The sequence below is a fragment of the Brachyhypopomus gauderio genome, chromosome 1 (genome assembly GCF_052324685.1).
Source record: "Brachyhypopomus gauderio isolate BG-103 chromosome 1, BGAUD_0.2, whole genome shotgun sequence".
Lineage (NCBI taxonomy): Eukaryota > Metazoa > Chordata > Actinopteri > Gymnotiformes > Hypopomidae > Brachyhypopomus > Brachyhypopomus gauderio.
Window position 1 is genome coordinate 17,953,437 of NC_135211.1, and position 12,985 is coordinate 17,966,421.

General features: G+C 45.1%; 1 protein-coding gene across 2 annotated transcripts; it reads right to left on the bottom strand.

Annotated features, from left to right (window-relative positions):
* Window positions 1-712: 712 nt before the first annotated feature.
* cars1 (cysteinyl-tRNA synthetase 1) lies at window positions 713-12,060 on the bottom strand. Of its 2 annotated transcripts, XM_077000352.1 has the most exons (23): window positions 11,845-12,060; window positions 10,071-10,307; window positions 9,335-9,426; window positions 9,039-9,127; window positions 8,443-8,539; window positions 8,111-8,209; window positions 7,677-7,826; window positions 7,304-7,444; window positions 7,080-7,168; window positions 6,400-6,521; window positions 5,952-6,064; window positions 5,621-5,749; window positions 5,271-5,400; window positions 4,973-5,076; window positions 4,759-4,856; window positions 4,352-4,541; window positions 3,078-3,146; window positions 2,835-2,916; window positions 2,656-2,736; window positions 2,364-2,431; window positions 1,652-1,711; window positions 1,405-1,488; window positions 713-1,309 (listed from the first exon to the last, which is right to left on the bottom strand). In XM_077000352.1, exons 1-23 carry the CDS (start codon window positions 11,864-11,866, stop codon window positions 1,181-1,183), a joined length of 2,475 nt encoding a protein of 824 aa, XP_076856467.1. In that variant the 5' UTR covers window positions 11,867-12,060; the 3' UTR covers window positions 713-1,180. The 2 variants fall into 2 exon arrangements, with proteins under 2 accessions (XP_076856467.1, XP_076856476.1); XM_077000361.1 differs by lacking the exon at window positions 10,071-10,307.
* Between the last annotated feature and the right edge of the window lie 925 nt (window positions 12,061-12,985).

The window sequence follows — 12,985 nt, forward strand, 5'->3', positions numbered from 1 at the left end:
AGAAATGGGACACGAAGTGTAAATATGGCTACATGTTTTACAGTTTTAATGCGATGGAAGATCTAGCAGACTGAAAATAAAGCACGATTTAGATGTTTACGTGCGTTTCTGCTCTTGGCTTGTGAACAAACTCACAATGTGACAATCCATCTTCAAAGACGACTGAACGATTAAAATACAATGATTAACACTTAAGACATACACACAAGACTGGCAATTTAATTTTTAACAGTCAACATTCTCGTTGGCAGAAATTATACAGGTTTAAAATATTTTTAAATAGTAAAAATATTTATGGTCGACATATGGAAGAGAACGGTACAGAGACACGTCCATTAAACATTTAGTTTTATAGACTTGAAATTAGACAAGTTGCCAAGTATTTTTTACATTTTTGTAAAGCTTTTTCTGTTGGTGACTAAATAAATCCTTGTTGGCAATCGTTTATAGATAAGAACACGTCTCTGATACAAAGGCCTTTTATTTTGATATAGTTCATTTATTATTAATTCTAGATTTTTCATGGAACTTGCAAACAATATGAAAGTATTTTTGGTGTGGTATTTGTCCTATGCTAGGTGTTCTATTTCGTAAGCCTGTGACCTGATCAGGGCCATTGACTAATCATGTATAAATCAGTTTTGTTTTGCTTTGTATCTATGGAATGTAAGTCAAATGTTCCAAATGATTAAGTTATAAAAGGAATCAGATCTGCTGTTATTATGCTGGTGACATTTGCCAGTTTTATTCAAAATTGTGTAGCAAACATTGCTGTGGTGAAAATCTTTTGATGTTCTATCATAATTAATATCTGATTAACATTTAATGTTCTATCATAATTAATGTCTGATTAACATTTTGATTCCATTAGGCCTTCATCACATTAATCAACTGGATCATCAAACACTGTTCAATCCTTCCTCTATATTCAGCTTTGAAGCAAAGCCTAGATCTCATTATCACACATGTATTCATGTCTCCAAAGCTACAAAACAACAACAACAACAAAAACACAACCTCTCTTTCCTATCATGTAAATAAGAAAATGAATGTTGCCATGGCTTTACACCCGGACCCGCAACCAGTCTGAAAGAGTCTTGCTGTCGTACAGTGGACAAGCACCCCAGGACAGAGGGCGGGCATTGTGGGCGGACGGTGGGACCCCTCTCTCCCCGAAAACTCAGCTTCCGTTCTGGCTGGACTGCAGGTAGTCATTGTACAACTTTTCCTGTGCTTCGTAGAGTTTGCGGAGTTTCTTGGCCTGCCCCTTGCTGATCTCCTTGCCTTCCACGTCATGTGTAGGGAAGCCCTGTGTGTTCACGCAGACGTGGAGTTAGCTTACGCTGTTCTGAACAGCTCGGAAATGCAGAGACAATTCGCTACGCTTGAACTGGTCAAGATTACCGTGTCATCGAAGGAGGAGTACTTCTCCGTTTCAGAGCGGAACATTTCACTAGGGGGAATCTTCATCTTTGCCTGTTTAGCCATCTATGACAAACACATCAGAGAAGAAAAAAAAACAGATAATGGCAATTTGTCCACATGAAATGTACAGCGTGAGGTAAAATGTTTAAGTCCAGCAGTAATAAACTAGACAGGAGAAAGTGGATTATGAGACGTATGTTTGGAAACATGGCCGATGACCTCTCACCTCCTGTTCCTGTTTCTTTCTGAGAGCCTCCTCTTTCTTCTTCTTCTTTTCCTCCTCCAGCTGTTAATCAAATCATTTATGACCATATAATTTCAACAACTCTAATTATTGATGCATGGATATCAAGTTTAGTGCAAGCTGGACAAAAACAGGAAATTAAATCAGTGCGTTCCCTTGTGAAACAACTTCTGCAACTGCAATTCAGAACTAGAATGACAGAAGAATGTAAGGTGAGCCCTGCTACACTCCCCACGCTCCAAAGTCTTGCGGGCTATTTTCCTGAAATCAAATGTGTTTCAGCATATGTTTCATCGGCTCTATTTCAGATTCAGCTATAATTAATATCAGTTATAGTATCATGATAAATAATTACCATGGAATAGTAAATTGCATTCACAACTTTCAGCCAACTGTGCTTGTTACTTAAACAAAAAATGTATCCAGTGCAGCTGCGATTATCTGGGCATTATGGGATGCTTACAAACACTTCCTGTTTGAAAACATCAACTGCTTTAGCAGAGCAGAGAACAGAATACTGGAGGTTGAATTTAGACGCAGGACAATAACAGGCCACGCCTATAGACGACAACCAAATCTGTCTGCATAAGACAATTAAAAGGTTTATATGCGGTGTAGCTGCTACAAAAAGTAAACAAACAGCGATCAGATGTGGGAGGAGGAGTATCAGAAGCACTTCCACACGGCCAATTACCTTTTTCTTTTCTTCCCTTTCCTTCATCAGAGTCTCTCGGTCAACCAGTTTCAGCACAGTACGGAGACCTTTCATGATAAACACATCAACGTTCAAACACGTATGCACCCTTCAACGAGCCCATAGAGTTCCCCAACATCACACGACTCTGAACACGCTAAACTACGTAGGAGTAAACTTACTTTAAAATGTCTGACAAGTTGCAGGGGAAGATCAAACGAAACAGTGGCTTCCTAACTCACATGTCTGTAGTGTTGGTCAGCATGAACGTGCGGTAGCATATACGGTTTACCTTCGTGATCTTCCAGTCGGACTCCTAGGTCAGGCAAGATGTCGTCCCGGACGGCATCGCACAGCTGCAGCACTTCTGTGACTGTCAGACCAAACCAGGGAGTGATACATCCATTCCTCTGTCTAGTCAACGCTGTAATAAGGGTGTGTCTATTTACAGCACAGTAATATTGGCCTTACCTTTCTGTTCCCTCGCGATTCTTCGGACACTTTCTCTGAAGTCTGACAGCACTTTTAAATACGGCATGACCGTACTTTCCAGCTGCAGAACAGACCAAGGAAGGTCACACCAACACTTCAAATACATCAGTAAAGTGAAACTCTGCACATCGGCTACGTTATAAAACTGTCCAACAGCAAGCAGAAATCACGATTAGTGAATAACTACGTTAAACCCATGCAGGGGACTTCACTATTACTTACATCAGTTCTTTGGCCGTTTGTTCCAACAGGGAATCCAATGGGCTCTGTTCCCTCAATTGCTCCAAATGTCTATGAAAAAGCACATAAGAAAGCAGGACGCCACTGAGCATGTGCAGTGACTTTAGCCAGCAGCTCAGTCATTCTGTGGAACTGGGTGGTCACTGTAACACCATAGAAAGTAATGCTAAGGTTTATATTTAAATGTTGAGCTTTGCAGTTGTCACAGAACCAGGCATGACATGAGTCATAGTAACCAGCACAGTCACCCTCACCACCTTTGAAAAGAAACATGTGTCCATGGTCCCTTGTCCCAGTCTTTTGGGTGTTTCAGGCCACTCGTGTGGGCTCTCCTTGAACACGTAGGTCAGGTAGAGGGCCACACGTGAGCTCACCTTGAACACGTGAGTCAGGTAGAGGGCCTCACGTGAGCTCACCTTGAACACGTGGGTCAGGTAGAGGGCCACACGTGAGCTCACCTTGAACACGTGAGTCAGGTAGAGGGCCACACGTGAGCTCACCTTGAACACGTGAGTCAGGTAGAGGGCCACACGTGAGCTCACCTTGAACACGTGGGTCAGGTAGAGGGCCACACGTGAGCTCACCTTGAACACGTGGGTCAGGTAGAGGGCCACACGTGAGCTCACCTTGAACACGTGAGTCAGGTAGAGGGCCACACGTGAGCTCACCTTGAACACGTGGGTCAGGTAGAGGGCCACACGTGAGCTCACCTTGAACACGTGGGTCAGGTAGAGGGCCACACGTGAGCTCACCTTGAACACGTGGGTCAGGTAGAGGGCCACACGTGAGCTCACCTTAAACACGTGAGTCAGGTAGAGGGCCACACGTGAGCTCACCTTGAACACGTGAGTCAGGTAGAGGGCCACACGTGAGCTCACCTTGAACACGTGAGTCAGGTAGAGGGCCACACGTGAGCTCACCTTGAACACGTGAGTCAGGTAGAGGGCCACACGTGAGCTCACCTTGAACACGTGGGTCAGGTAGAGGGCCACACGTGAGCTCACCTTGAACACGTGAGTCAGGTAGAGGGCCTCACGTGAGCTCACCTTGAACACGTGGGTCAGGTAGAGGGCCACACGTGAGCTCACCTTGAACACGTGAGTCAGGTAGAGGGCCACACGTGAGCTCACCTTGAACACGTGGGTCAGGTAGAGGGCCACACGTGAGCTCACCTTGAACACGTGAGTCAGGTAGAGGGCCTCACGTGAGCTCACCTTGAACATGTGGGTCAGGTAGAGGGCCTCACGTGAGCTCACCTTGAACATGTGGGTCAGGTAAAGGGCGATGCTCTGCAGAAGCATGCGGTTGGGAAACATCCTGGAGCTCTTTCTGCCCGCAATGTAGCTGTTGCTTTGTCCCACCAGGGCTCGCATCTCCTCCAGAGCAGAGCGTGTGTCGATGTTGTCACACAGAGCCTCATGAACGGCCTCCTTCTTCTCATAGAAGCTATGCAAACAATGGTGCATACTTTCAGTAACCAGAATGAACCTTAACCTTGCAAAGCTCGCATACCTTAATAAGATCAGTTCAGTTGAGTCCACATTTAAGTCTACTTCTATTTCCAAGAAATTGCAACAAAACATAGATAACTACAGATAAATTATTGTGAGTTTGGATGCACTAAAGTACATATATGTATATGTGATGACATACAAGAACTCACCTCTTATTGAGCTCAACTTCCTCCAACTCCCATTTCTCAAACTGACCTGTGATGTCAGTTGGGGTCCTCAGGATATCCTTAACGTTGAGGAAGAACTCCTAAGGGCACAGAGGAATTCATTCAGACACACACACACACACACACACACACACATAATGCAGAGTCGCTGGAGGGCCATTATGTACGGGACAGTGCTGATACTGAGGTCACTCACGTTCATGAACCTCTCGTACTGCATGGCGGACTCCATGGTGTTGCTGGAGTAGTCGAGAGTGTCCTTCCACGAGTGCATCAGGAAAGCCAGACGCAGCTGCCGTGCTGTGGAGAGGCGGGGCAGAGTTTCATAACGCACAGCACTCTCCAAGATCAGCTGGGATATTAATGTACCGCAAAATGTAGACAGAACAATCTGAAGTTCAGCTTCGGGGTTCTTTCCTAGAACAGCCCTAAAATATGGTTGCTCAGGTTGTGTGTGACCTGCTCAGTAAAGAGGAACACAGGACAGCCAGTACCTGTGTAATTAGCAAGGGCATCTTTGATGGTGATGAAATTTTTCAGCGACTTCGACATCTTGCATCCAGCGATGGTCAGGTGACCCGTGTGTAAGAAATAGCGCACCCAGTGGTCGTTCTCGAAATAGGCCTGTGCAGACATCAAATCCGACATCAGCAGGTGAGTCAACAATCATCCAATAAACCATAATCCATCAAATCCGAGTGTTTGGCTTTGTTTTTACATACGCCGCACTGCAAAGACTCAAAAGACAAAACATCAAACCAACCCAAACAGGATGTGTTAAAGAATGCCTTTGTGTATGCCTGCGATAAGCCCAGAGAGGACTGTGGTGACGCGCCTCCCGCACCTCAGACTGCGCCAACTCGTTGTCGTGGTGGGGGAAGCGCAGGTCGAACCCTCCTCCGTGAATGTCCATAGACGACCCCAGAATGCTCCCAGCCATGGCCGAGCACTCGATATGCCACCCGGGACGTCCCTTCACAACACACCCACAACATGACACACTCGACCACATTGCTCTGTTAATGGTGCACCAGCACAAGTCCAGTTTATGAAACCCAAACGGATGTCATTCACTGGTATAACACTGCTTGAAAAGCAGGGGTCACAGCACGGTACGGTGGTGTCGTAGGTGACCCTGCTCTGACGGGGTCAGGGTGACGTAGGTGACCCCTCACCTTGCCCCACGGTGACTCCCAGGATGGCTCTCCAGGCTTGGACGTCTTCCACAGCGCAAAGTCATTCTGAGAACGCTTCTCATTCAGACGATCCGCCGAGATACTCAGATCACCTAGAAAAAGACAAACGTACCGTTAGCGTTAGATACGTTACCAGCAATGTGTGACAATCAGGCATTTTACAAAATCCCAAGGTATTCTAGATTGCACTGGGATTTTGTAAAATTCCTGATTGTCACATTTACGGTAACATATTTACATACACGTCCAAAGCAGATTCCTGGTAAGTAACTGCAGTGTACAGTAGTAAAAGAGTTAAAGAGATATTAAAAACATTAGTGAAGTATAAAATGCTTCCAGAAGATTTATGTATGATCTACTTCACAAATAACAGTTAAAAAAAACATGATATTGTACTGAATTTGACGGCAAGCTTTAGTGACAGCACCTTCTCCCTCTTGCAGGGCCTTCTGGTCCCCCACTGCCTCGGGGACCAGTTTAGCGTACGAATGTGCCGAGCTGGAGTCAAACTTCGCAGTGTCAAAGTACACTGACCCATTGGACTCATACCTGTACAAGAACAGACATGGATTGCACATTACAGTGTGGGCCATGGGTGTGGCTTCATTAGAGTGTGGGTGTGGCTTCATTACAGTGTTAGACCATGGGTGTGGCTTCATTAGAGTGTGGCTGTGGCTTCATTAGAGTGTGGCTGTTGCATCATTAGAGTGTGGCTGTGGCATCATTAGAGTGTGGCTGTGGCATCATTAGAGTGTGAGTGTGGCATCATTAGAGCGCGAGTGTGGCTTCATTAGAGTGGGTGTGGCTTCATTAGAATGTGGGTGTGGCTTAGTTAGAATGTGGGTGTGGCTTAGTTAGAATGTGGGTGTGGCTTCATTAGAGTGTGGGTGTGGCTTCATTAGAGCGTGGGTGTGGCTTCATTAGAGCGTGGGTGTGGTTTCATTAGAGTGTGAGTGTGGCTTCATTAGAGCGTGGGTGTGGCTTCATTAGAGCGTGAGTGTGGCTTCATTAGAGCGTGGGTGTGGCTTCATTAGAGTGTGGTTACATTTAATGGGTAATCAAGATGCTTTACAAAAACATTCCGTCAGAAAAGACCTTTATACGAACCCATATCCATTGTCAACTATTTTCTTCACAAACTCCACAATCTCTGGAACATACTCACTGACCCGTGTGAGTACATCAGGAGGTAGGACCTGTCAATCAAGTAATGTTACTAAGCAACCAATTGCTACATCACTGTCCCATCTTACTGTCTTAACTCATTTGACAGTAATCTGTACTGATATGTAACACAAATATTTCCATAAACACAAACACATAGGGCTCACATTGAGGGCGTCCATGTCTTTGTGATACTCTCCTTCCCAGTATTTTGGTAACAGTGAGAAAATCGAGTTTTCTGTCACTTGGCTGCCAAACTGGGAATCCAGCCACTCAGACAAGAGATCCTTGGCTTCTTCCAGTAAAACCTAACAGATTCAGTGCCAGGTAAGAAACACATTTTGAGCATACAGTACTGCTTCTGAATACTGCTTAAAGTATACAAAAAACAAAAGGCCATACTGAGAGCACTAAACAGTTTACATGAACATGAGCATCAGGAAAAAAGTCAGATAAATTATTGTGTTGCTGCTAAAACTATGAATAGTAACTCAAGCTGACACTCTCCCATTGGAGTGCAGGATAATATTTCACACCAACCTGAGCCTGACTCTGAATGGTAGCGTCCACAGCGCCACTCTGCAGCGCCCCCTGCAGGGGAGTCAGTGCAGCAGTCACCGCTGTGTCCAGCCTCTGAAACATCTGCTTCTTGTCTGGGTCTGTAGTCTCTGAAAGCTTGGCTTGGAAAGGCTAGAACACCACAACAAAACAACCACAAGCATTTAACACACACAATACTGAAAAGGTTTGTTAGAGGCTGATCACTGTTACGATATGACTTTGTCATTTGTTCTATAAACACTATATTTTAATGCTAAAAAGGATTGCATATTACAACCATGAAAGCTGGTAGATATCACAAACCACAGGTCATTTGCACAGCCTGAATTTTTTTTAAGTTTGCAAAACAAATAATCATGCAGTTGATTGGTTTAGACGGCATTTTGACAGGTGACGTCCCTCGAACGTCTCACCTCTCGGGCTGATAAGACGTCCTGCAGGACCTGTGTAGCGCTGGGTTTCTTCTCCCTGTACTGTTCCAGGAGGTGATTCTGTCTGGCTCTCTTAATGATCTGAAACAGCAATGTGATGTTATCACTTTACAATCTGTGCGTGCGTGTGTGTGGACACCACTGATCAAATTCTGAAGCCACAAGGCACAACAAGCATGCACTTGTAGAGCTGGTTTAGATGGCAGAAAATGCCAAGCATGCCAGTTGGTTTTATGTGCTGACTGGATTCTATAATTTGTTGGCCAGAACAAAATCTTTAAAAATCCTATATGTAAATCCTTATAAAATCTTACTTTATCATCAATGTCAGTGATGTTCATGCAGTAGAAGACGTCATATTTAAAATAGTCCATCAGAATTCTTCGAAGGATGTCAAAAGAAATGTAGGATCTGAAAGCAAAGCACATCATGATGACGGACCGCCACTCAAACCTGCAAGTACGTGGACGTGTCCCCTGTGGACGTGTCCCCTATGGACGTGTCACACTTACAAATCTTGGTCCTGGCTCCACAAATGTAGTGCAAAGGTTTTTGCAAGATAATTGAACAAGAAGTACTTACAACAACCTTTCTAATATTATCTAAGATGATTATATATCAAGGAACACTGCAGTTTTAAGGCCATTACACAGGCTGGTAATCTCTTTTCTGGTTCTCTCCTTTCCCTACGGAATAAAAAAACTGGACTTTTAAATACAGCTATAAAAGCATCAGTGTTTTCAGGACATCAGTAGGTTTCCGGGACAGAATGAACACTGTGGCCCTCACAGTGAGATCTGCTCTGTTGCTACAGCCATGACAAAGAGCACAACACAGACAGTACTAGAAGAGCAGGAAGGGTTGTGTCACACACACAGAGCCCTTATTTACACATTCATAGTGGACATACCTGGCATGACCCATGTGTGACGCGTCGTAGACTGTGGGACCACAGCAGTACCACAATACCTTGTTCCCATGCTGAGGGACAAACACCTCCTAAACCATCAAAGCACACAGAAGCATGTAGAGAAGTAGCTGCTGAATGGGTGTAAGAAAATCCTACCATGATACCAGAACAAGATTAATCCCGGTCTTCAGCATTCACTCTGTGTGTGTACAAAACACTGACAACATGATAAACATGATGGGGCACTAATGATACAAAGCCCATCAAAGGTCGAAGGTCGGGTATTGCTGGCACACCTTGGTCCGACTGAGGCTGTTGTAGAGGCGAAGTTTTGGACGCTCCGTCCCACCAGGAGGAGACCACGCAGGTTGCAAGCGTTTCCCTTTTGCTGCAAGGCAAAATTAATAATCAATTAATCACCACTTATTAATGCTAATTAATGTATAACATTTACATTTTCATTGTAATTGTGAATAAATGCCCATGATTATGGAAGTGGCAGTCGGAGGTTAATCTCAGCACACGTGTTGATTATGGGATGCAGCTGATAGTGGTGGTGGGGACGGCAGTATCTAATCCCCCTCAAACACTCAGACGTGTGCAAAGTAAAGTCAAGGACGTGTGGTGTAGAGAGGTGTGAGGCCACAGAACGGATACAACGGTGTCAACAGGAAACACAAAGCAGTAAGTTGCTGTTGGGTAGACGGCTGCTGAGTTGTGTGTGCAGATGTTGAGTGGCGTGTACAGAGTGCATCGCAGTTTGACCTAGCTTTGTTTCCGAGATGCAGCTACACAGACTTTCACTACATTTACGGAGGGCAACTGGAGTTCATGTCACAATCACGACCCAGACCTCATCGCAACAGGCAAATTACTACAACAGGCAGGAGCTTCCACAGAGTAGTGTTGCCTCTCTAGTACAGCCCAGACCTGACACACCGATCACCGATCCACATCCTGTACGCATGCTATACCGGTCTCGTGGGGGGGGGGGGGGGGTGTCTCTGTCCCTTCCTCCCTCGTGCTACTCACTGATGGCATCTGGTGCCTGGACGTTGGTTTGGGACTGCAGGGCGGCTATGTGCTTGTACCAGCGCAGGGCGTGAACGTGCCGCTGCTCAGGGGGCCCGGCCAGAAGCGCAAAAGCTTCCTGGTCAGCACGCGACGGCCTGTAGCCGGCCAGGTAGCTGTGGCTGCTCAAGTACCCGTTCAAGACCTCCGCCCTACGCGCGTCCTCACTTATACGCAGCAAGACGCCATAATCAAAGGCTGAGGAGACAAGAGAGCGCGCACACACACACACACACACACACACACACACACACACACACACACACAGACAGCAGAAAGAGCTCAGCAGCTTTTGTGGTGTACTGAAATGCTCTAGCAAGAGCAGGTAAAGATCTGATGAATGGTGGGAGACACTGAGGGAGTGTAAACGAATGGACAGGGACGGAGGACATCACTGTACTGACAATAATGGCCAGGGACGGAGGACATCACTGTACTGACAATAATGGACAGGGACGGAGGACATCACTGTACTGACAATAATGGACAGGGACGGAGGACATCACTGTACTGACAATAATGGACAGGGACGGAGGACATCACTGTACTGACAATAATGGCCAGGGACGGAGGACATCACTGTACTGACAATAATGGACAGGGACGGAGGACATCACTGTACTGACAATAATGGACAGGGACGGAGGACATCACTGTACTGACAATAATGGACAGACGTAGGTTAATTTACACCCTACTGAAGTTACGCCTCACAGAGTAATGTTAACGGCTTCAATGTTAACAGGGCCTTGAGTTGACAACTGAGTGTGAACTAGACATTATACGCTACACTCAAAACCTTTGGGATATTTGGCTTTCGGGTGAAAATGTGACCTTCTCTGAACTTTTGAATGCACATGTCCAACTGTTCAGTGTTTCAGTACTTTTTGCACAACTTGCTCCTCTAACAAGGAGTTTAACAGCAAAATTCACAACAGGTGTTTGATCTGTGAATCAATCAATAAATGTCCTGGTTCAGTTATAATTGGCATTCATACAGTCCTCCTCCTTATCATGCTGTGCACATTTTGACACCATGAGACCAAGATGGGACCTAACTGGTCATCAGTACCATTGTGAGCTTCAAACAGGATGTTCTCAGACGGGAGTGGCCACTGGGCTTAAGAGTGTCAGAGTGTCATCGGCAGGTTACGACAGATACAGACAGACTGGAATAGTCACAGAAAGGCATAGAAGTGGACGTCATATGTCCATGTCCCACACTGATGACCACTTCATTGTGAACAGTGTCCTGTTCATCTCCAGGTACATATAAGGGAGGTGAGAGACACCCAACTGCTACTGCCCAATACTGCTGCTACCCCATACTGCTACTACTGCCCATACTGCTACCGCCCCATACTGCTACTACTGCCCATACTGCTGCTCATACTGCTACTGCTACTGCTGCCCCATCACATACTGCTACTGCTGTCACATACTACTACTGCCCCACACAGCTACTGCTGCTCATACTGCTGCCCATACTGTTGCTGCTGCCCCATACTGCTACTGCTGCCCATACTACTACTGCCGCCCATACTGCTGGGACTAACGTAAGTAACCCAGCTTAACATCACCAGACCTGACATCGCTAGGTACATGTGGACGCTTTGATTTCGAACATTATGTCGCTGTAAAGAAAGAAAGAACTTGCTAAACTAACGGCAACGTATCTTTAATGCAGATGCACTTTAGTATCCAATGAATTGTGGATATAACAAAAATGACTCACCTTGGTCTCCGGTGCCTGCCATTTTCCTCTAGTCCCAGTATCTGATGCAACAATAACGTGTCCGGAACTCCCACCAGCAACGTAGACCAATCAAATTGGATAAAGCTGTAAACAAATCATGTGATTTCTAAGTAGTTGACTACGGTACAGAATGTTACATATGAATTGTAGATCAGATCTACTGCGCAGATTTTCCGCCCATAGTTCAGCCTCGCAATGCTTTCAATGCTTTTCTTCCTGGTATGGTTGGCCTTGTATTTATTTCAAAATAAAAGTCTTTTATGGCAAATAAATTCAATTCGCAAAAAAATTATTTTAAATCACTAATTCACATTTTATATTTAATATATATATATATATATATATATATATATATATATATATATATATATATATATATATATATATATATATATATATATATATATATATATATATATATATATTAAACTTTCTTTTCTTCTTCTTTTGGCCATTCCCGTTTAGGGGTCGCCACAGCGGATCAAATTCCTCCATCTGGCCCTGCCCTTCACTTCCTCCATTACTCTGTACCCTCGACCTTAAGTAGGTAAACTCGTCAACCTTCATAAAATCAACTCCTTGTAACTGGACCTGTCCACCGTCCGCCCTCTCATTCACACACATGTACTCTGTTTTACTCCTGCTCACTTTCATTCCCCTGCTCTCCAAAGCATATCTCCATCTTTCCAAGCTCACCTCCACCTGCTCCCTACTCTCACTACAGATCACAATGTCATCAGCAAACATCATAGTCCAAGGGGACTCCTGCCTAACCTCGTCCGTCAGTCTGTCCATGACAATTGCGAACAGGAAGGGACTCAGGGCTGATCCCTGTTGTAGTCCTACCCCCACTTTAAACCCGTCTGTCATTCCTACCGCACATCTCACTGCTGTCACACTGTTCTCATACATATCCTGCACCACCCTCACATACTTTTCTGCTACTTTTCTGTGGGGTCCACAACTGGAATTTGTTTGTAGGAATTTGCATATTTATATTCTCACAGTGTACTTGTGTACAAGGGGTCTTCAGCGATTCTTTTGTAAACGGCGAAAGGCCGCAGTTGGTTCATTTTAAATGAGTAAGCATTTGGCGCCATCTAGTGACCCTCAAGGGAAA

What these genes read in the sequence shown, in the direction of transcription:
- cars1 (XM_077000352.1), bottom strand. Translation starts at nt 11,866, where the DNA reads ATGGCAGGCACCGGAGACCAAG. An exon ending in AATCGCGAGGGAACAGAAAG is followed by an intron (nt 2,737 to 2,834) that starts GTAAGGCCAATA and finishes TTGGTCTGACAG; the next exon opens with TCACAGAAGTGCTGCAGCTG. An exon ending in GAAAGAAACAGGAACAGGAG is followed by an intron (nt 1,489 to 1,651) that starts GTGAGAGGTCAT and finishes TGTTTGTCATAG; the next exon opens with ATGGCTAAACAGGCAAAGAT.